This window comes from Peromyscus californicus, unplaced genomic scaffold (genome assembly GCF_007827085.1).
Source record: "Peromyscus californicus insignis strain IS unplaced genomic scaffold, ASM782708v3 Scaffold_7__1_contigs__length_154581171, whole genome shotgun sequence".
In the NCBI taxonomy this organism is placed as follows: Eukaryota; Metazoa; Chordata; class Mammalia; order Rodentia; family Cricetidae; genus Peromyscus; species Peromyscus californicus.
Genome location: NW_026294595.1, coordinates 30,058,408 through 30,082,104, shown reverse-complemented (window position 1 = coordinate 30,082,104; position 23,697 = coordinate 30,058,408). Strand labels below are relative to the sequence as shown.

Below are 23,697 nucleotides of genomic sequence, written 5' to 3'. Positions count from 1 at the left end.
CATAATCAAATGAAATTTCAAGATTGCTTAGTGCAAAAGTCATTTTTAACAGCTGGAGGTGGGAGCCGAATCTCTCCCTCCACCCATGTACATTAGTATGTCTTAGCAAGGCTGTGGTCTTTGTTGTTTTCATCTTTCCCCCAAAATAGAATTCTTTAACATTTACATACATTTCTTTCTTATGTTAAGTAGTACTAGACTGAAAGAAAAACAGCAAAGACCATACATACAGAGAATTCTGACATGGCCCACAAGGTTTCCCCATCACTAACAACTACTGTCAGACATTTGCCGCAACCAATGAACCATGATCCGTTCATTATTATTTTATCAATCCATATATTTTTTTGGATTATCAAGTTTTCCTTTGTATCTTTTTCTCTTCCAACATCTGGAATGACCTTTCAAACTTTTCCCTACATTGATTCATGGGGAAAATCTAAGAGAGAAACTCAAGAGAGTTAGAGCGTAGCAGAACTGAATTCAATTTGAATTTAATCTTCATGACCGGTGTTGTATTCTCTCTTAACAGCTTCGCTACAAAGAGACATTTCAAAAGACTAAAGGGAAATATCACACCGTGAAGGACGCCCTGGACATTGTGTATCATCGCAAAGTCACAGACGACATCAGTAAAGTATGTCCCTGGATAGGACGACTTCAAATGAGCTCTGGAACCTACCACCATTTTTTTTTTCTAAAAGCAGTCTCCCTTTTCTGAAAACTCCAGAGAGATGTGCTTTACATTAACTTTGAGCCGACTTTATAGCTGCCTTTGCATTTTTACAACAGGTGAAATACAAGGAGAACTACATGAACCAGCTGGGAATCTGGAGCTCCATTCCTGATCGGCCTGAACACTTCCACCACCGGGCAGTCACGGATGCCGTCAGTGACGTGAGTGTCACCTTCACTTTTCACACAGAAACTCATATTCCCACGTGAGCTGTGAGGTCAACGATTGCATAGCATAAAAACTGGTGAAACAATGGTCTAGAGGACAATCCCATTTTTTTCAGGGGTGGGGAGTAGGTATCACATGCCACGGTGCATGAGATATGGTGACTGTGTTGTGGTCAAAGAACAGCTTGTGGGACTTGGTTCTCTCACTCTACCATTAGGCTTCTGAAGATCAAACTTAGTGGCATGGACCTTTACCTACTGAGCCATCTACCCACTTCCATAGATTTTTAGATCTTGTGTATGGTTATTCAAGTCATAAAATTCAATTACTAAGTGAGTAAGTCTGAGCTTAGAAGAGGAAAAAGTATATTCAAATTTATGACCCTCTGTTTTCCTCTAGGACTCAAAGCAATATAGTTCACGCCTATCTGGGATCCTTTGAAGAGGTTGTGAGAGAAAGCAGTGCCCATTTAGAGAGAGGTTTTAACTGTCTGTGTGAAAGTGCAGCTGCCAAGCCCATGATATTCCCTATAGAAAGATACAGTGGTTACAGTTGATTTGAATTAATAGTAAAAGTGAAAATTTCTAAATATCATAAATCACAAGAAGAAATCAAGAATTCTAAAAATTTATTTAAATAATATAGACTCTTTTAAATCTTCATTAGTTGACATACCTTGGGGATCAGAGTTTCCAGTTTGTTCACTTAGATGGCTCCTAACCTAAAACTACTTGGAGATGAATTATTAAAACTCTTGGGTATTCCTCTTCTGTCAGGTAAAATATAAAGAAGATTTGACCTGGCTCAAAGGCATTGGTTGCTATGCCTATGACACCCCTGACTTGACACTAGCTGGACAGAACAAGACTCTCTACAGCAAGGTATGTCTGTCTTCTCTGTCTTCTCAAGGAGAACGGCTTCATCCGTTAACTGGAAACCCAGCCCAAGAGAAGAAGATTGGGGAAACCAGCCTTTTGTAGCTTCATCCCTGTCCTTATTTCTAGACCCTGAAACTAAACCCTATGCTGAACTCTTCACTCTCTTTAGAGATTTTCAATTTTGTTTTGTTTTGTTTTTTGACAGGGTCTTACTATGTAGCAGAACTGGCCTAGAACTCATTATGTGTAGATTAGGTTGGCCTTGAACTCACAGAGTTCTGGTTGCCTCTGCCTCTCCAAGTGCTAGTATTAAAGGAATATACAATCATGTCTGGCTAGAGATTTCTTTAGTGCTGACCTCATTAATTGTAGTTTATTTGAATTTGATGAAAAATTATCTAGTACAGCTACTCATCACTATTCCTGAGTTCCCTCTCATTAATGTATGTGGATGATTCACCCAACTCAAGCATGGTTATTTTAGCCTATAAACAACATGATACATGATATAAATCAAGTTTTTAGAGCCTCATTTTCCTATTTACGAAGTACAGCAGTTGAGTTTGCTTTTAATATAAAATAAGAATCAGCCGACTTCTGATACATTCCAGACAGTAGATATCTTAAAATAGACTTGGGGGGTCACATTTACAATAATACCTATTTTCTCTGTTGTAATTATTTAAAATTGTTAAAGCTATGCTTAATTTGTAGAACTGTTTAAAAATAGATCGCAGGGTAACTAAGTCTATAAGATTGTAATTATCTGAATAGTTGCCAGAAAACTATAGTCTACCTAATGGACTAAAATCTGCTTTCATGTGGCACATCAAAATACCTTAAAGTACATCATCATAATATACCAAAATAGAGAAGAAAGGCTTTAGCTCTTTGCTCAGCATTAAATTTGTATTTGGTAACCATCCCATGCAGTGGTTCTGAACCTGTGAGTTGTGACACCTTTGGGGGTCAAATGATCCTTTCACCGTGGTCACCTAAGACCATAGAAAAACACAGATATTTATATTGTGATTCATAACAGTAGCAAACTTACAGTTATGAAGCAGCAACAAAAATAATTTTATTGTTGGGGATCACCACAGCATGAGGAGCTGTATTAAAGGGTCGCAGCATTGGGAAAGTTGAGAACCACTGGTCTAATGGGTGGTTTATACTATGTATTTTGGACTATTTTCAAGACATCAGTCCCTTCTACTTTTCAATTTAGAAATTTTTTTAGTACTTTAGAATTCTACCTCAGGAGGTAAGAAAAAACTCCATAAAGACCTGTTAGCTCTATGAATACATCATTATATTATAAGCTAAAGATCATTACTCATCCTTAAGATTGGATATGCAATCAAATAATTATGTTCTTTCCCCCCAGTATAAGTATAAAGAAGTATTTGAAAGAACAAAGTCAAATTTCAAGTATGTTGCTGACTGTCCAATTAACAGGCATTTCAAGTATGCAACTCAATTGATGAATGAGGTACGTACTGCTAAGTGGATTAAGAAGCCTATTCAGTTCTCTTGAGAAATCTTCAGGGCTATTTCATTAAAATCTAATATATAGCATGACAGGAAATCTGTGCTGAATGTTCACTCCCTGTAAGACTATAAAATGTCACTATCTGGTAGGTTCTGCTAAAACCCTGACTAAGCCTATGACTAGTTTCACCTCTTCAGCACAGCCCTGCGGTGCCAGAGAAAGGAGGGAGGGTTTTGTGGACTATCAGCTAAATGCCTTTAAACTGTGGAGAGCTGGGAGACTTAGAAGTTCCAGCTTGATTCAGTAGTCCCACAAAGGCACCAAAATGGAAGTGGTTAGAACCCCCTGACCTCCACAATGGGAATAGTTGTATGAATCACGCATTGACATGTATTATTGTTACTCCCATAGAATTGAATGCACAGGAGGACTATTTACACCCCCCTTTACATGCCACTCATTCTTCCCTATAGCCATTTTGCAATGATCTAACTTGAATATAATTTTAGCAAGTTGAAATAAGCAAGCTGTGAGTTTTATTTGGGGAATATTATAATGTTTGGATGTTTTCATAACAAAAATTTTACTTTTCTGCTTTCAGATAATCCATGGATTTGCATAAGTTCAAACATGTTAGAAAATTAGTAAAAGAGCTAATAATAAGAATGTAGCCAGTGGTACATTTACATGAATGAGCTTTGATTTCAATTATTTTTGTTTAATTTTTTTCATTTCAACTCTGAAAAAGTACCATCAGCAACTTCCTAGGGCAGTCTTGATATATGTTGTTTTTCTATTTCATAAAGAATTTCCAGGTCTTTTAAATCATCAAGTAAATTAGTTCTACAGAATGATGGCAACTGTGCTTGAATACTTGTACTGAGTTATACTTTTGGGTTAGTATAGTTAGTGATACTTTTGTATAGTGTTAGTTATACTTTAGAATTCTTTTGAATTCACTCCCTTATATGTTAAACTCATAGATTATCAGCACCTCATTTTAAATATAAAGTAAGATGTCAGAAAGCCTGACATTAATAACGTGTCATATGAAAAGATGGAGACCTTTGGGCATAAGGTACCCTAGTTAGTTTCAGAGGTTGCTCTCTCCCAGGCTGCAGCTTCTCTCCGGGCAATCTATCTTCTCGGTCTTTCTTACTCCCTGTATGAACAGTTAAACATCGTCATTGGAGACAGAGGGACTCAGTGCTAAAAATGACAGGTTTCTACCTCTCTGGAGTGCTTTGATTGAGATATTACTGTGTACCCTTGATGTCATATTCTTGCTATAATTTAATATGATGTTTGAGCAGAAAAAATACAGAGCTGATTATGAGCAGCGGAAAGATAAATACCACCTGGTAGTCGATGAGCCTAGACATCTGCTGGCTAAGACCGCAGGCGACCAGATCAGCCAGGTACTGTGACTGAGGCTGGCAGCGCAGCCCAGGCAGAACTGTGCTCGGAATTCTCACAAGGTGTCGTCCTGTCTGCTGCAAGGATGTCATAGGTTCTGCCTATGATATTGGGCTGTTCTGTTTCAAAATATCTGTCTAGCCACCCAAAGAGCCCGAGAGCTGTTTGGGTGTGCCAGTCAACGCTCTGTGTCCTCACTTGTGCTGTGGTGAAGGGGAAACAGAAGCCGGGCCCTCTCTCCCCATTTTATTCTCCCGCAGAGCCTGTTTGTAAACAGCTGCTGCAAACTACAAACTGAGCTGTAAAAACAAAAAGACAGAAATCCCTCCTATATTTTACCGTTCTGATGATGACATCCCCTTAAGGCTGTCTGGGTGGTAACATGCACGTTGCTACCTTTGTCCTCCCCATTCACAAGGACTATGGATGGTCAAGGATAAATATTTCAGCCACGCTCCTTGCATAGCACATAGGGTCTTCACTGCACAGCTCTGTGAGTACACAAAGCATGGTAAGCCTACATCTCTTCACTCAGAGGTGACTGGGATATAGAGCCACGTCCTTTCTGTCTCCATAAGTCTCTTTTGTGCTTCCCTGCTCTTTGCATGGACAGAGGAAATATAAATCTAGTGCCAAGATGCTTCTGAAACAAGGATGTAATGAAATTCTGCGTCCAGATATGTTGACTGCTCTCTACAATACACATATGTGGAGCCAGGTAATGTCCGACAGGGTGTGAAGAAGCAGGTTTAGACCTTCAGTGCATCCCTTTTCCTGCTTTCTTTGGCTTCCTCTCCTGACCCCTGCCTGTGCTGCTTTCTCATGGTAAATCATAGGAATATTCATTCCTTAGAAATGAAATCTGACGATGGCCTGATGTCCTGGGCAGCCATCATCTGCACAGCTAATGCTTAGAAATCCTCCAGATCGGCTGAGTCTCCTTCACACATTTTCCTTTCAAATTGGTACAACATGAACTTATATTTTTTAGTGTTTGCTTCAAGAGACAGTCTCCTTAGAAATTGAGGGGTAGATTAATTAGTAGATTAATAGCCTTTAAAGGTCTAGATATTTAATGTTTTTGTCTAATTACTGTTGCTAAGTTCTCACTGTAACTGTGTTGTTTCCGAGAGCTGAGGCTAGCCATGCTGCCTCTGGACCTGGTCCATCTTCATGTTGATAATATTGCCATCCCACAAGGTCCACTGAGCATGCTGCCACCTTTCCATCAGAGGCTGGAAGGGAAAGGCGGCATTGTTGAGTACCAGTGAGAACATTAATGAAATGCCAGTCTTTGAGCCCAAACCGAAAAGGCTTTAGCCAATCTTTTGTATTATCACCTTGCTTTGTTGTTTTAGTTTGCTGATCAAATCAACATATTAAAAAAAGAGGATACATTCCCACCCTAAATGTCCTTGGCCTTGATAGATCACCAGCATCACGTGCATGAAAGTCTGCTGTTCTCTGTATCTGTCCGGCTTAAAACAGCTATGTGCATGAAAAACAAACAGAAAACGGTGACTTGGAAATTACAAAAATAAATGCATTTTGGGTCTTGGGGAGAGGGGAGGTGGGGGAGAATGGGAGGAGTGGAGGGAGGGGAGGCTGTGGCTGGGATGTAATACATAAGAGAAGAATAAATAAATAAATATAAAATACTTTAAAAATCATATACACTCATCTTAACGAACATCTGTTTCACTTGGGCATGGAAGGATGCAGATGCAATAAATAATGCTTGAGTGAAATTATACTTGTCAGTCCAGAGAAGGGTTTAGTCCTCCTCTGAGATTTACTCTACGCATGCCCTTGGGCTCAGTCTCCTAACCTCTGAGAGCCTGTTTGCTTCCATGTATAGCAATAGATTGGAAAATATCTGTCCACTCTACTCCACTACTGCTATCAAATACAAACTTTATTAAACATCTCCAGTTAGGATTTAAAGCAGAAGCCACCATGATGCCAGCACGCACTCTGGTGTTTCACGAGATTTCTTTAAGACCTTTGTTCTTGAAAGTAACAGATCCATTCTTCCACAATGTAGATCAAATACAGGAAAAAATATGAAAAGTCCAAGGACAAATTCACCTCAGTTGTGGACACTCCAGAGCACCTACGCACCACAAAAGTCAACAAGCAAATCAGCGATGTAAGTACAGAAGCAGAGCGCCTGCATTTTCAGGGTCAGGAGCATTAGTGATGTAAGAACAGAAGCAGAGGGTCAGGAGCATTAGCGATGTAAGTACAGAAGCAGAGCGCCTGCATTCTCGGGGTCAGGAGCATTGGCCCAAGTAGGGGCCATTGCAGACTGTCAAGTGTCTGAGAGACTACGCTCAGGGAGGGAGGCAAGGGTGCTGCATGCCTGCCGCACACAGGGCTGTCTTTCACACTGAAGACTTGTCATTCAAATCAGCGAGCATGCCAGTGGAAAAGCAGAGGCCCCAGTAAGCAGCTGTAAACATCTATTGAGTTTATAGAATGGTCTTTCCTTCCTATTCACTTTCCTTTGTATCTTAATTATAAATGGAGAAACATAACGTACCTTCCTGCTTTTCCATCTGCTCCAGATACTTTATAAACTGGAATACAACAAGGCCAGACCCAGAGGCTACACCACCATCCACGACACACCCATGCTGCTGCATGTCCGCAAAGTGAAAGATGAAGTCAGTGATGTGAGTACCTTTGTTAGCCCCACTGTCTTGGGCTTTCCATATGATGTAGCAAACTCCAGGTCATAAGCTCTGACTGTGGAAAAGCCACTTGGCAACCTAATGGCCTGAAATAACAATCCTCCATTTTTCCTTATGATTCTGTGAGTTGGCTGGACACAGGAAAGTAGGTCTGTTCCAAATGCTATAGGCAGACATCTGGGGCACAGCTGGGCCCAGAATTTAAGGACCCAGTCCCAGTATGTGAGAACCATATCAATGTGAAGGAAAAGCGCAGGCAGATCCAGAGGGACAAATTGCAGTTGGAGAGAACTTAGTGACAGAGCTTAGCCCGGGGCAGCAAGACAAAGCAGATCCCTGCAGTCTGGGTCAGAGAGAGATGTGGATATTGGTCAGGTCAAAGGTCAAAGGCAACTCCACCAGAGCCAGGAATATGCCTGCTCATCTTGAGATAATGTCTGCGGGGGCATGGTGGCACACGTCTTTGACACCAGCACTCCAGAGGCAGAGGTAGGCAGGTCTCTGTGAGTTCTACACCAGCCAGAACTACATAGTGAGGCCCTGTCTCAAAAACAAAGGCAGACAGCAGCAGCAAACAGCAATGTCCAAGGATCAGTGGTTTTTTCTGGGAAACAGTGCAGGCAAAACTGATGTGGGTGACCAAGGTGACCCTGGAACAGTCATGGCAGTTAGGATGGAGATGGGCACAGCCACGTGAAGCTGAGTCCCCAAAGAGCCGCACTCGCACAACTGACAGCTGATGGTCATTTGGCTTCTGGGTAAACGAGGCCCCTTCAGTGCACCTTCTCCACACGGCCTGGCTTTTAGCAGTGTGCTCCCTGGGCTCCAGGAGGCAGAGAGCCGAAGCTTCAAGGCCAGTCAGGAGTCATTCCTAGAACTCAGATATCATTTTCTCCTTATCTTCTACACACATTCAAGAGATATGTTCACTTGCTGTCACTGAGATAAATTCCCTTAGGAAAAGAAAGTTTTATTTTGACTCATGGTTGGGCCTTTCCACTCTATGATTGATTGGTCCCTTTCCTTGAGCCTGGGTGAAGCCATACCCCATGGCAGAGGGGTACAGCAGAGCAAAATTACTGACTTCTTCATGCCTGAGATACAAAAGAGGAAGAGAAAGGAGCTGGGGTCTCACTGTCCCCTCTGAGGACCAGCTACAATGGCCAGAAGACAGTGCCGGTGTGGGGGCAGTAGACACTGTAGGAGGTGAGGCCACCTTCAGAAACACCTGCGGCTGGGGACCAAGACGGTAGCATATGAGACTTTGGGGACACTCTAGATTCAAACTGTGGCAAGTGATAAAGCAATGGTCACCAGCTCTGGATGAGCAAACAGCAAAGCCACATTGCAGGCCAGCATGTGGAAGGGATCTCCCTGAGGCCAGTGTGAAGATAGAAGAGCAGCATGGCCCAAGTGCCCAAACCACTCTATCAGCCTCATCTGCCCTGAGAAAAACGAACTCGTCCTTAGGTTCTCACACTCTGGATTTCGGGAGATACTTGGCTGTAGGGTATGCTAGCATTTGGGAGGCTGGACAGGAGCGTTGCTAGTTTAAGGCCAGGCAGGGCTACATAACAAGATCTGTTTCAAAAATAAAAACCAAACCCAAGCCAGATATTTGCTTTGATTTTGTAGTTGGAAACCACTGTCATTTTCGTTGAAAAAAAAAAAGATTCACTATTTATTATTTTTTAAATGTTTAATTTTCTATAGCTCAGACTGGCCTGAAGCTCACTTTCTAGCCCAGCGTGCCCTTGAACTCACAGTGATTCCCCTGCCTTGGCCTCCCAAGTGGCATGAACCAATATGCCTCACATAGATTCACTGTTTTAAATAACTCTGGCTATGTACACTTCTGGGCACACACACACACATACACATACACACACATACATATATACATATATACATATATACATGCATATGTATGTGTATATATACATATATATGCACACATATATACATACATGTATGTATGTGTGTATACATACATAAGCTGAGGCAACTGTTCTGTGTCTAATCCACACCCCAAACCTTGATTATTGCTGTGCTCAGGAGTGCATTGGTAGATGAATAAATCTGCCATACTGTTGACTATGAGTCACCATGAAAAACACTTGAATATTCAATACATTGGTTGAGAAGGTGGAAATGTGTAAAGAGCATCTTTGCAATGTGAAATCTGTTCAAATAAGTTTGGATGTTACAAACACAATCATAGATGATCATAAGTATCTGTCAGGTTGAGCCCATATGGGAGCAGCTTACTCCCTGCAGAAAATTGAGACATTTCTGTATCTATTTCTTCAAATGCTTGTTAGAATGTGCTGGGGTTGGGCACTGATGAAAGGTACTCATTTCTAGGATTTCCTCCTAAAGTCTTGATTAATGCAGTAGGTCCATAGACAAGCCCAGAATGCAATGGTTCTTGTGGTAAATATAGTAAGTCCTACTACGGTTCCTTGCCTTGGAGAAGTTCATGCTACCGTAATCATGTTGCATCTGGGATCCTTCCCCGACAACGAGTGAAAATGACCAGATTGCATCCTAGGACCATCGAACTTAGGAAAAACAAAGTAGATAGATGACGCTAGAAGTCCCAGGCTCTAGATAGAGGAACTACTTGTTAGGCCTCTGCCATTCAACCCAGTTACCAAAACTCAGGAGGTACGGCTCTAGACCCCCAACTGGGATGAAAGGACCTTTCAGTCCATTTGCCCCTTGAGTGTTTATGTGATGCTCACTGAGTAGGAGACAGTAACTGGTACAGAACCTTTGCTTTGAAGAGTTCAGCGTAAGAAAGAGTTAGGCAGGTAAACAGCTACGCTGTGACCAGAGAGCAGGAAGGACTGTGGGAACACAGAGGAGGGCAGGCCTAAACGCCTCCTAGAGGGCAGTTTTCAGAATGTCTGCACCAGGCTTTCCTGATGCAGGAAGGTAAAGTGCACCCAGAGAGCTGCCCGCTCATGGTTCTGGCCCCCAGCAGCAGGAGGAAACCCTGTGGCCACACTACGGACCACGCTTAGTCTGTTCTGACATGTCTGAGTAAGAAGACCCATCTCCTCATAGCTGCATCTTCTCTCCACAGCAGGGTTTGACGAAAGACTCTCCTAGGAAGCAGCATGTGCCACCATCACAGTTATAGTTTCTTCGTTGTTTTTTTTTTTTTTTTTTTTTTTTTTGAGACAGGGTTTCTCTGTGTAGCTTTGCGCCTTTCCTGGGACTCACTTGGTAGCCCAGGCTGGCCTCAAACTCACAGAGATCCGCCTGGCTCTGCCTCCCGAGTGCTGGGATTAAAGGCGTGCGCCACCACCGCCCGGCGGTTTCTTCGTTTTTAAAATGTTTAATTAACTCCCTAGGAAAAAATTAACCATGTCACTGTTTCCTCTCATAGCTGAAATATAAGGAAGTTTACCAAAGAAATAAATCTAACTGCACCATCAAGCCAGATGCTGTTCATATCAAAGCAGCCAAAGATGCCTACAAAGTCAACACCAATGTAAGTTCAAGAGTTCCCCCACAAGCCAACCTTTGTCTCTTTCTGCTGCTGTCCCAGAATACCTGTGACTGGGTAACTTACAGAAGCTGATTTAAGTTCTAGAGATAGGGAGGTCAAAAGTGTGATAGGAGTATCTGGCATGGCATCCTCTCGCTGCATTAGCCGATGGCGGGAAGCAGAAGGGCTGGAGAGCAAGGGGGAAAGACAGAGAGATGACCTGCACACTCCTGCAGCATGAGCAGCAGCGTTCCTGGAGACTCTGCCTTCGTGACCACATGGTGGGCTGAAGGTCTCAGCCCCTCCTGTCCTCACAGTGGCAGTACAGCCTCAACACGAGGGTTGGAGATTGCTGCGGCTGGCCATTTGAACTATGGCAAGCGCGGTAGGGATTTATCCACTTCAGCAAGTGCGTGGCCTTTTGCATCTCTTCATGAGACGAACCTCTGCCTATCCGGATGAAAAGCTCCGCTCCAGGAGACCGAGTCATCAATGACTCTTCATGAAGGAGCATGAAGAAGAGCAAGGGGGCCTCACCTAGGTCACATGTAACCTCTACTTAGCCTTTGTGAGCAACTAAAACCTGGCAGTTAATTCTGAAGTGAAGGCTGCGTTCTGCAACTAAAACCTGGCAGTTAATTCTGAAGTGAAGGCTGCGTTCTGCAACGTGCTTCTGCATCTTTTGTTCTTTGGCCCATGCTCTCCTCTTGCCTAAGCTCTGGTATCTGCTTCTGGAGGAGGAAACAGAGTTCCTAGCTGCCGTCAGGTCACTGTCTGGATCCTCCACGTGCGTAGCTCTTCCCTGCATTGATGCAGCTCTTCAGCGGGCACATCCCGAAGTCTCACCCACAGATACAGCTCCATGAATTAGATGGGCACCAACTCTTAAAAATATATAAAAGAGTGTCATGAAACCTTAGCAAGCCATCTGATTCTCATTCATTCCAGAAGCATCCATTTACTGGGGCCAGTAAACTAAGGTGTCATAGGAGCTGGCAGGTGTCTTAAGGATGACTGTCTTAGTTAGGGTTCCTATTGCTGTGAAGAGACACCATGACCACGGCCACTCTTATAAAGGAAAACATTTAATTGGGGTGGCTGGCTTACAGTTCAGAGGTTTAGTCCATTATCATCATGGTCAGAAGCAAGGCAGCATGCGGGCAGACGTGGTACTGTAGCTGAGAGTCCTTACAACTTGGTCCAAAGTCAACAGGAAGTGAACTGTCTCACTGGGCATAGTTTGAGCATATATGAGACCTCAAACTCTGCCTCCACAGTGGCACACTTCCTCCAACAAGGCCACAGCTCCTAATAGTGCCATTCTCTTTGGGGGCCATTTTCTTTCAAACCACCACACTGAGTTAGCGGGCCATGAAGAGGGAAATAGATGTGGGAAGGAAATATAGTGAAATAGACACTGCGGGATCTGGGTGGTGGTTTATGTAGTCTCTGTCATATGCTGGCCACCTTTACAGAAATACCCGTAATTTACTCACAAGTTAATAAGTACCTGACTCTAAAGGTGATGAGGGTGGACTGGCAGTCAAGGTAGATTATAGAATCATTTCACCTGGAGGTGTTTCAACGCTTTAGCACTGATCTGGGGGCAAAGGGTGTCAATGGATGATCTGAGTGGCTGACAAGCTGTATAGAGCACAGACAATTTCCTGAGGGTTCTATGAGCTGTGGTTTGTGGACTGTTAAACTGCAAGTGTCCGCCTGTGCACTGCATGTATCTGTAAACTCGGGCTGAGTGTTGTCTCTCTGTCACATTGCAAACAGCTAGACTATAAGAAGCAATATGAAGCCAACAAAGCCTACTGGAAGTGGACGCCTGACAGGCCTGACTTCATCCAGGCTGCCAAGTCATCCCTACAGCAAAGTGATGTAAGAGTGGGGGCAGCATGTGGTTGTTTCTAATACGCACTGCACTGTCAGGGCACTTGCCCCAGCTGGTTGGAGGTCCAAGTAGAAGGACATTTGAGGGGAGGAGCGAGTTCAGGAACCAAACCTGGCTGTTGAGCCTGTTCTCTGATGACTGGGCCCAGGCACTGAGGGCTCAGAGACCTGAAGCCTGAGAGGGGTTGGCTGGGAGAGCTGAATCCTGGTCCTGGCACTGGCCCCTGGACTAGAAGAGATGAATCCAGCATATGGTAGCCGTGAAAGGCCAGGAAGCCCCTCCCTTTACTCTGGGAATGATTATTCCCTTTACAGACTCCTCTCTGGTCTAATCAAATGACCTGCTTCCTCTGTTTTCTTCTATCATAGTTTGAATATAAGTTGGACCGAGAGTTTCTCAAGGGCTGCAAGCTTTCTGTCACTGATGATAAGGATATGGTGCTCGCCCTCAGGAACTCCTTAATAGAAAGTGATGTAAGTATCCAGTCTTCTACAGTGTCTATCTATCCTGACTCAAGGCCATCTTTTGCAGCAATAGTCCCCAGATATATCCAGGACAGGGCAGAATTCCTCTCTGTAGGAGCTTACTTGTGGCATCAGTGATAAGCTGGGGGTGGGGGGCACCTGTAAAAGTGCTGATGAGCCCAGGATTGTTCTTGGCTTATACTAAAGCTAGCAGTTCACACGGCACAGACTAAGACTTGGAAGATGTGACTGGATTTGGTCCCAGACCTTAAGTTTCTTCTCTGTAGGATCCTATTCTTCCTACCATGTACTTTCCACATCTGTATTGGAAGAAAGATGGTGTTTCCAGGACTGATGGGTGTCAAATGACGTATTTGAGAATGCTTGAACTAAGGGCAAAGATTTACTGTGAAATTTTCATCCTTATTAAAACCTCAACTTGAAAGTTGTCAGGAAAAAAATTTTTTTTCAATGAGCATCAAATCCTTTATTGTGTGCCTAGTCGGTATTATTCTCTCAGATATTGTTGAGGGGTTTGGGGACCGATTGAAAATGTGCAAGATCTTCAAAGAAAGTAAAGAAATGCCTCCCCGCTTTCTACTCCCACAGCTGAAATACAAAGAGAAACATGTTAAGGAAAGAGGAACATGTCATGCTGTGCCTGACACCCCACAGATCCTCCTGGCAAAGACTGTCAGCAATCTGGTGTCTGAGGTAACCCACCCACAGCCCATATGCTTCACTTCCGTCTCAGGCTGAAGCCCCACGCAGAGTCCTTAACAAGCTCTTTGTGGATTCCCCCAGAACAAGTACAAGGACCATGTTAAGAAGCACCTGGCCCAGGGCTCATACACAACACTGCCAGAGACCAGGGACACAGTGCATGTCAAGGCCGTGACCAAGCACGTCAGTGACGTAAGTGGCCAGCCACAGAGCTCTTGATGGCAACCTTGAATCAGGTCAAAGACTGACACCTTCTTGCTTACAAATGATTTCTTTCATGTATCCACACCCTTAACCTGAGTACCCGTATATGAATCCTAAACTCTTGTTTTTAAAAATGTATCGGTATTCCAATCGTGGTAGTTGTGGCAGATGGAGGCTTTGCTTCCTAGTACATCAAACAGTGTAAGGCATAACTAATGTTAATAATGGGCGAGAGCAATGCCAATCAAGAAGGCCTCTGCTATCATTAAACAACTGTACAGTTTGAGAGCTAAAATCTCCTTGTGCACCTCAGTAATCTCTGCCCGCTGCATCGTGCTCTTAGAGCCTATGACTCATATAGTTGAAAGGTAAGAAAAAGGAGTAAGCACTTAATATGCTTGAATTCAGTTCTCCAAAGCTTGCTGGATGGTTCTGGTGTTGGTTCCAATAGAGAAAAGACAGGGAGGAAGTAGATATGACCCAGAGATCAAAGTTCCAACTGATACCATGATGGGGAGCCATGGATTTTCCTGGAGATTTCTCAGATTCTTCAAATAAATCTTTCCCTCACCTTCCTCTGCTCACATGAGTAATTCTGATGCCATTTAGACAAATTACAAAAAGAAGTTTGTCAAAGAGAAAGGGAAGTCCAACTACTCCATCATGCAAGAGCCTCCGGAAGTGAAGCATGCCATGGAAGTGGCCAAGAAGCAGAGTGATGTAAGTTCCTTCTCGGCATCCCAGTGTTGTGTGATATTGTGTTTGTGTTCTGACAAATAAAGCTTGCCTGGAGATCAGAGGGTGGAGCTAGCCACTAGTTAACCATAGAGGCCAGGCAGTGGACACACCTTTAATCACAGCACTTGGGAGGAGGAAGCGTGAAGATCAGGAGTTCAAGGCCAACCTGGGCTACATGAGATTGAACCAGACTAAAAGAGAAATAGAGCCTGGCTGTGGTGGTACACACCTTTAATCCCAGCACTAGGGAGGTGGAGACAGGATCTCGTCCCCATTCTGTCTAAAGATTCGTAGAGGTAAGAAGTTTCTAGTGGCTGCTGTTCTGCTTCTCTGATCTTTCAGCTTTTACCCTTGATATCTGACTCTGGGTTTTTATTGTTAAGACTAATTAGGATCTCGATTCATCCCAGTGGATCACTTGGGACTGTGGACCCTTAATGAATGCATGTTCCTGCTCTAGTGATTTCTCTAGCTGGTGATTTTAGAAGTACAGTGGTGGATACTGGCTTGCTTTTACTTACACAAGTGTTGTTTGTATTGAATGAGGACGTTTCAAGATTCCGTGTACCTCAAGTAACCATTTCCTTCCCCCAAATAAAGGTTGCTTATAAAAAGGATGCCAAAGAGAATCTACACTACACCACAGTGGCTGATCGGCCGGACATCAAGAAGGCCACCCAGGCAGCCAAACAGGCCAGTGAGGTAAGAGTGTGATCAAAGTGTCCCCAGCACCCAGTGTCTACTGTGAACAAGACAAACAGGTATATGCCACCACAACCACACTACCCACTTCGGTTTTCTCTGATCCAGGTGGAGTACAGAGCCAAGCACCGCAAAGAAGGCAGCCATGGGTTAAGTATGCTCGGCCGCCCAGACATTGAGATGGCCAAGAAGGCAGCCAAGCTGAGCAGCCAGGTAATGGGAAACGGCAAGCAGTGACTCCAGAGTGAGATTTTAAAAACCGTACAGTAAGAGGTGGTTCCCAGAAAGAACAGTACCCACAACTAGAAGGACACGGGCTCTTAAGTTGCACGTATAGTACTTTGAAAAGTACTGAGGACCTTGACTCATTTCCTGCTAACCATGCTAGGCCTTCCAGTCTTCCGCATCTCCATTGATAGGTATGCATCTGGCTGCCTGTGTATTTAACTGCTCTCATGTGACAAAGGGGACTCTTTCCCAGGCAGTAAGATTTATATCCAAGTCTGCTTATACCTGGGCACCTCTGAGAGACTTGGTACTGTGTAGCAGTCATGAATCTCTAACTTTTAAAACCCAACTGTGTAAAAGAACCTTTATTCTTTCATTTAACACACTGCTATTGAGTGCCCCAGCTAGGCATCGCTGACTAGGGGTGAGCAAATGTCTTCAGAGTCTTGTCTCTGTAGTTAAATAACTACAATCTGGTATGATGAGTGTTTGATCAAGGTATACACCGGGTGTTGGGGAGAATGCCTCATTTCAGTAGACTTTATATTATTGAGAAGACAGACTCAGAAATATGCTGCCCAAAGCCAACTGCCACATATTTCCTCATTTCTCTACAATGCCTTCAATTTACACAAGTTTTCAGAGTTCAGCTCAGAGAGCTATAAGTCTAACAGTAGCTCTCTCAAAGGACAGGTCAAGAGTATCTTCTTTCTCCTCCACTTTGGAAATCCTGTCTTTACCTTCTTCACTGAACATTATCTTCAACTACTTGTTTGAAGAAATAGCTTTGGGATTTATGTGATTGTTGTATGTACCGACCTCCAGAAATACCGAACATGATATTATAAATTAATAATATCAAGTTACAAAATAGGAAAACATGTTGGAATTATTGAGACAAAAGGTCAGGTGACTGCAAACAAATAAATATGATTTTTTTAGTAAGTGCCAGTACTTACTTACCGGGCCAAGGTTACCTGACAGGGCCAATAGGAAAGGAATCTTAATTGGGTGTCGGTTGGAGGGGTCATAGCAAGACTGAGACTATGACAAGTTTATTGCAAGCCATCAGATTTTTTTTTTTTTTTTTTTTTTTTTGGTTTTTCGAGACAGGGTTTCTCTGTGTAGCTTTGCGCCTTTCCTGGAACTCACTTGGTAGCCCAGGCTGGCCTCGAACTCACAGAGATCCGCCTGGCTCTGCCTCCCGAGTGCTGGGATTAAAGGCGTGCGCCACCACCGCCTGGCGCAAGCCATCAGATTTTATACATTGATCAGAAGCAATGGAGGATTTTAGGATCAATGCACTTGTAGTTGCCAGGATTCAATGATGTTTGCAAGCTATACAGGTACACAAGATCAATGTCTAAGACCAATTGTCCAGCCAAGCTTCTGTATGCCTCCCTGACTTCTAAGGAACACAGAGACACACAGGTGGCCTTCACTGCCTCAGGGAGTGCCTCAGTTTCTCAGGAACTAAAAGGTACACAGTGTCTCAGGAACCATGGACCCTCACCTGAAAAACCTGATGCATTTCTCTCAAGGAATCTAGAACAGACCAATTTCATGATTCCTCATACTTATATGCAAATTTTCTATTCGATATTTTATCATAAATTAATGGAATCATATGATCACTTGAGACCAAAACATAATACTTTTTAAAAAAACTATGATCTTGTAGTAAAAAATAACAAGAACTTACAAACATAAAACATTCTTAATGTTTTTAAATTTCCAACGTTATACAGTTTTCAAATTATTTTGATGTTGAAACTTTTAAAATGTAAGTTTTTTAAACATAGAGAGGCCTGTAAATCCTACGTAAATTTAAATCCTAAGTAAATCCTATGTCACATGAAGAATGTATCTTACCTGAACTCTATGAGCTCATCTTCCTGACTCACACTGTATGAAAGGCTTGCTCTTTTGGTAATGTTTGATAGTGTCCTGTGTAGCCCTTGGCCAAGGACCTCAACACTGGGTGGTCTCCCCATGCTGACTTTTCTGTCTTGCTATGTGCCTAAGTAGAATACCATGTCAATGCCATGTATGCGGTACATAACACATGCAGCCGTGATGAGACAATTTAAGATTCTCATCGGTAATGTAAGAATGATGCCAGCAAGGCAGCTTCTCTGGCTTTCTCATTTTCTTCGCCTTGGTCAGAGGACTCACCAGGTCCTGCTAGTCCTGTTAAAAAAGGTCCTGTCCTTTTTTCCTGTAAACTTTGGAACATGTATAAGGCTGTGGGGAATTGTTGAGGGGAATACTTACTGTCTTAGTTAGGGTTTCTAGCTCTGTGAAGAGACACCATGACCACAGCAACTCTTATGAAGAAAACATTTATTTGGGGTAGCTCACTTCCAGTTTCAGAGGTTCAGTCCATTATCATGATGGGTAGCATGGCAGCGTGCAGGCAGACATGATGCTGGAGCTGGGAGTGCTATATCTTTCAGGCAACAGGAAGTCAACTGACTGTCACACTGAGGGAAGCTTGAGCAAAGGAGACCTCAAAGTCCGCCCCTACAGTGATACATTTCCTCCAACAAGGCCACACCTCCTAATAGTACCACTCCCTTTGGGGGTCATTTTCTCCCAAACTAACACACTTCTCGTATGGTCTCCTTTTCTTCTCAAAGCTTTTTTTTTCTGAAACACACTTGGAGCAGGAAGATGGTCAAATATTTTCCTCATAGTTCCTTCATCCGTTGTAAAACAAGTCTTCATGGGAGTAATTTTCTATTTGGGGATTGTTCTTTCAGTCTTTATAAGTACCAATGCCTTATACAGTGCCCTGAAAACCAGCTAAACAATTAGACATTAAACCATTAAATAGATGTTAAACAGTTAAAAGTAAGTATTAGGAAGAAAGCTAATTTATAACCTCTTCCAGCACTGTGTGTGGAACAGACCAATAACTGAGCCTTGTGGATTAACAGAGCCTGGGTGCTGCCTCTCGTTGGGCCATAGCCAAACAGCTACCCCAGAGGCTTCCATGGTTAGTGAACAAAAGTAGGTTCGATGGTCCTGAATGCCAAGAGTATGTGTTGTCACTGCCCTCTCCACCCAGTCCAATGCCACCCTCCCCATTGCTGAAGTGCTGAGTCTTCTGTATGGACGCATCTTTGAAGATAGGGTTGGTTAAACGAAAGCCCAAGGTGCTCAGATCATGTTAATCATTATGCTAGGCTGCGTTTGCCTGGCAGCCCTCTTTTAGAGAGGTAAGGTGTTTGGGGTTGTTGTGTTAATTTTAAAAGTTGGAAATTTAAGTAAACTTGAGATTGAGTGAAGAAACTCAGATGAGGCCAATGGAATGGCCGTTCCTCAGAACAAATACTGCTTCTGAAAGAAGTTACAGTGTCAAAGACAGAGCGCAGATGGCCTGCACACTTCTAGGTTTTGTTCTCACTCAGCATGAGGATCTGTTTCTTCCTGTCCCCATGTGGACTGGTGCACTTTCTCTTGGTGTCGTAACTGTGGTGGCCATCCCTCATCTTCTGGGTTTCTAAACATAAGTTTTTGCCTTCTGGTCTGGACACCAGTTCTTCCCACTTCGTTCCCAGACTTCCCTCTCGTTTGGGAGTGAATTGCTTTCAGAGCAGAGCCCGGTAGCAGTGCCTACATTTTGTTCCTGGGATGCGGCTTTGCTTTCCACCCCCCTGTTCTGTCTTTGTGCCTACAGTACCCTCCCATCCTCATGCATCGTCCCCTCTGCTTCCCACGGTGGATGCAGACAGAGTGTGTGAGTCCTTGCGCTGTGGTGGCGTCTTCTCCGGTCTGGCAGGCTCTGTTGGTTTTAGACTTCACAGTCTCTGTTCTGCGGGGCACATCAGGCAATCAGGGAAGCACCGTGATGAAGCCTGAGGGGCACTGGTTTTAAATCTGGCAGAGGGAGGTATCCTGGTATGTGGGTGAGTGATACTTCCGCCGTGGATTTTGTGTTTTTCTTTTCTCGTTGAGAGTCTCTGTATTAACGGCCATCTATTGCAAGGAGAATCAGCAGATGGCTGTGATGAAGGCTGAGAGAAGTTTGAATCAATGAATTTCCCTGGGTTGGGTGACACTTTTCCTGGGTAGAGGCAACTCACATATCCACTCACCCCAGAAAGGGAGCTCACAACAGATCAAAGTAATGATTGCAACCAAGTCCAATTGGGTGAACCATTGAGGTTTTTGTTTTGTTTTTTGGGGGTGGGGGGGTAGTGCAACCCAGAAAGCCCACTGCAACATGGCAAGGACCCCTGAAAACTGAAGCCCTGGGGCTCTCACACAGCTTGCAGGCAACCTCAGACTGAACAGTGTTCTTTCTTTCTGTATTTGGCTGTCTGGCCTCCAACCCCACCCACTGTTATCCCTTTTATACTGTTGGTAGGGACCCTCGAGACTCTTCCCTGGTCCATCCTCCCGCCCCCTCCCCCCACTCCAGTAACCTTTTGTTTATCTTCTGTATGCTTCCTGGGGCAATGGTTGCAGTGTAGAGAGAATGTTCCAACCCTAAGAACCAATGATGCTTTTTAATTGGTTTAACCTGTGGTAAGAATGGGACGCTAGTGAACTTCTAGACTTGATCCACTGAGGTTAGTGATGAAGGCATCAGTTTGTTTGTCAATAAGGAAAGTTATTTGGTTGGATTCTCCAGTGAGTAGCTATCTTTTTATGTCTTCTTGGGCATAGTGACTGTCTCTTCCTTACATTCACTCCTTTGCATGTCTTTACTCCTATGTGCAATGAATACAATGAATCTTACATTCTTCGTTATTCTAAAATATCTCACTTTTTCTTCATTTTAAATCTGATACTCGAAGCCATTACCTGCTGAACCATCATGCTGGCCCCTGTGAGTTAAAAATAGTAATAATGACGATGATGATATAATCAAAGTCCTATTTTTAGGTAATAATAAATTCTTCTAGCTTAACAAATTCTCACTTCTCAACATTTGACATTTACAACCCCCTCTCCATTCCTTACAACAGCTCTAAGATGTTTGATGTGCCCAGGTGGGAAAGCTAAAATGATCCTGGTATTGTAGACAGCCTCTCTGAATTCAGCCTAAAGCCGTTGCTGCTTAGTATTGACTTGTATTAGCAAGAGGAAGCCATTGATGCCTCCAGATAATACAATGAGCAAAGTCAACACAGTCCTGCATCACTTGATACCATTCCTGATTGTTGACCCTCATAACTGCTGACAGTACTCCCTTAAACTCTTAAAACTGCCCCACAGGGGTAACAAATTGTGTGATCATTTATAACATGGGTCTATTCACTACTGTTCACATTTCCCTGTCAGATGCCTAGGAATAATCTGGATGTTTGCATTTGTTGTTAGGTTAAATACCGAGAAAATTTTGACAAAGAGAAGGGCAAGACACCAAAATACAACCCAAAAGACAGCCAGCTCTACAAAACTATGAAAGATGCTAACAACCTTGCAAGTGAGGTATGTTCTTTAATAGTGGTGAATTGTATAACATACTGTTGGCCATTTTAACCATACTTCAGGAGCATTAGTCACTTTCACAGCATTCTCCAATCACCACCACTATTTCCAACGCCTTTTAATTACCCCAAACAAAACCACTAAGCAACCCTTACTTCCCTTAACTCCTGGTAACCTCTCTGTCTGAATGATTCTGCCTAATTTACAAATGTCATATAAGTGGAATCCTATAACATCTATCTTTGTGTCTTATCTTATTTAGTGTAGCATTTTAAGGTTCTCACCACAGTGCCAAATTAATTAGTCCTGCATCCCATTTTATGGCTGAGAAACATTTCAGTGTTCCAATATTCCAGTATATCACACTTTTGTTGATGATCTCCATTTACCTAGTGATGGACCTGGGTCGTTTCGGCTCTCTGGCAGCTGTGCACAGAGTGGTTTCCTTCACAGCCATCCCCAGCATTCACTTCACGAAGGGATATCTTCCTGTCATTTTCCTTAGTGCTGCTTTCTATTTTCTATTTGTGTGACTTCCCGTTTTCCTCCGTCACCGCTAGGTTAAATATAAGGCCGACCTGAAGAAACTCCACAAGCCGGTGACTGACATGAAGGAGTCTCTGATAATGCATCACGTCCTGAATACCAGCCAGCTTGCCAGTTCTGTAAGCTCACTCATTGCCCTGGAAACAACTCCCTTCGGCCATTTTCAGCTTGCTTCCCCCTCTGAGCTCCTACGGTCTCCTCTCTGCTAGTGATAACACTACATTTATCACAGAATTCCCATTTGACGATATTCCTGCAAATGACGTTAATCTACCCATCCTGCATCAACTACAGTGCCTCTTAAAATGTAAAACTGCTTCTATTTGGGTTGGGGATGTAGCTCCATAATGTTTACCCATGGGTTTGATGCCCAGGAGAAAAACAAACAAACAAACAAACAAAAAAACAAAACACATCAAACCAAATAGCTGCAGTCTTTGTAAGGATGTAAAAGAATCGTCTAGAAGAGCCTCTCACTTCAGTGATGCCTGTTCAGGAGCAGCCACAGCAGGGCAGTGTTTGCATCTGGCATTAGGAACAGTGCTGCACTTGGAGCTCTAGCTATCCAACTTTTGTTTTGCTTTCTTCTTTTTTCTTGGCAGGGAAGGGTGATGGGGTGGGGAGGGGGGTCTCTCTGTATCGACCTGGCTGGCCTGGGGTTTGCTATGTAAAGCAGACTGGCTCTGGATGCAGACCTCTGTCACCTCTGCCTCTGAGAACAGGGATTAAAGGCGTGCACTGCACACCTGGCCCTTAACCACCAAATCTAAAGAGGGAAAACTGAGGCATTGTGGAGCCTTTCCACTGATGTGTTTTCTGCCGCTTCCCTTCAGTACCAGTACAAGAAGAACTATGAGAAGAGCAAAGGCCACTACCACACCATACCCGATAACCTGGAGCAGCTGCACCTCAAAGAAGCCACGGAGCTGCAGAGCATAGTAAGTCCATCAAGATGGCTTGCCTTCACCCAGCTTCAACTCACCCACGGTATCAAAAACCAGCATCGAGTCCTCTCCAGGAATGAGGCTTTTCATAGACATTATTTGAGAAAATACTCATGGGTACCGGGGCTTTGAATTTAGTAACATTTTGAGATTATTATATCAGCAGTATTTGTATGCAGTAGAAAAATATACATGCTGGACTGTTTGTTTAGGTTGTGACAGGGCTGGAAGCATGACAGTTAATTTCCCAGAGAGACAAACCCCTTACAGTAACCCTGATGTGCCCCCTGATGTGTTCTGTGTCCCAAGTCAGGAAATGACAGGGAATCCAAGGGGCGGGTTTTACTAGACAAGTGACATGATCAGATCTAGCTCTGGAAGAGTCTCTGAGTGTTGTAATTTTTATCAGAGGAAATGTTATATATATTTTTTTTTCAGAGAAAAGAACTCACTACTAACATGGCCTTGCTACCACAAAATCACTGTTTTGGGGCCCCATCAGGTATTAGCCGGGGGCTGAGTCACTATAGGTGCTCCCACATCCCATGTAAAGCAGTGTGTGTCCTCCTCAGTGTCCCAGCATAACTGAGAGCTGAGTTGAGCAAGGCCATTAAGGCTATGTGTGGAAGGGTCTTTTTCTCTTTCTGTCTGTTTCTTCTCTGTGAGATAGTCTGTCTATGTGACTCCCCGATCATTAATAGCATGTTGTAAGGAGGAGATAATTTTATTTGACAATATCAAGTTTATTTGTCATTCAACCTTATTTGACAATATCAAGTTTGTCATTCAACCCAGCTGTAAACTGGTTTTCCTTTCAATGCCAATTTATCGTAAATAGCTAAACAGAGAGGGAGAGTGTCGGTCCGGGGGAAGTTCTTTGCGTATAAAGCCTGCATTCACGTGTTCTCCATCCAGTTGAACCCACAC

The 23,697-nt window shown here is 43.4% G+C and overlaps 1 protein-coding gene across 1 annotated transcript in view; it reads left to right on the top strand.

Moving 5' to 3' along the window:
- Neb (nebulin) overlaps window positions 1–23,697 on the top strand; it is a 176,356-nt gene that overhangs the window by 123,718 nt on the left and 28,941 nt on the right. The window contains 19 exon segments of the mRNA XM_052722611.1: window positions 533–637; window positions 793–897; window positions 1,681–1,785; window positions 3,170–3,274; window positions 4,588–4,692; window positions 5,304–5,408; window positions 6,735–6,839; window positions 7,258–7,365; window positions 10,778–10,882; window positions 12,662–12,766; window positions 13,148–13,252; window positions 13,853–13,957; window positions 14,048–14,158; window positions 14,780–14,890; window positions 15,509–15,610; window positions 15,719–15,823; window positions 21,170–21,280; window positions 21,841–21,945; window positions 22,660–22,764. Of these exon segments, the coding sequence (XP_052578571.1) occupies window positions 533–637; window positions 793–897; window positions 1,681–1,785; window positions 3,170–3,274; window positions 4,588–4,692; window positions 5,304–5,408; window positions 6,735–6,839; window positions 7,258–7,365; window positions 10,778–10,882; window positions 12,662–12,766; window positions 13,148–13,252; window positions 13,853–13,957; window positions 14,048–14,158; window positions 14,780–14,890; window positions 15,509–15,610; window positions 15,719–15,823; window positions 21,170–21,280; window positions 21,841–21,945; window positions 22,660–22,764 (2,013 nt within the window).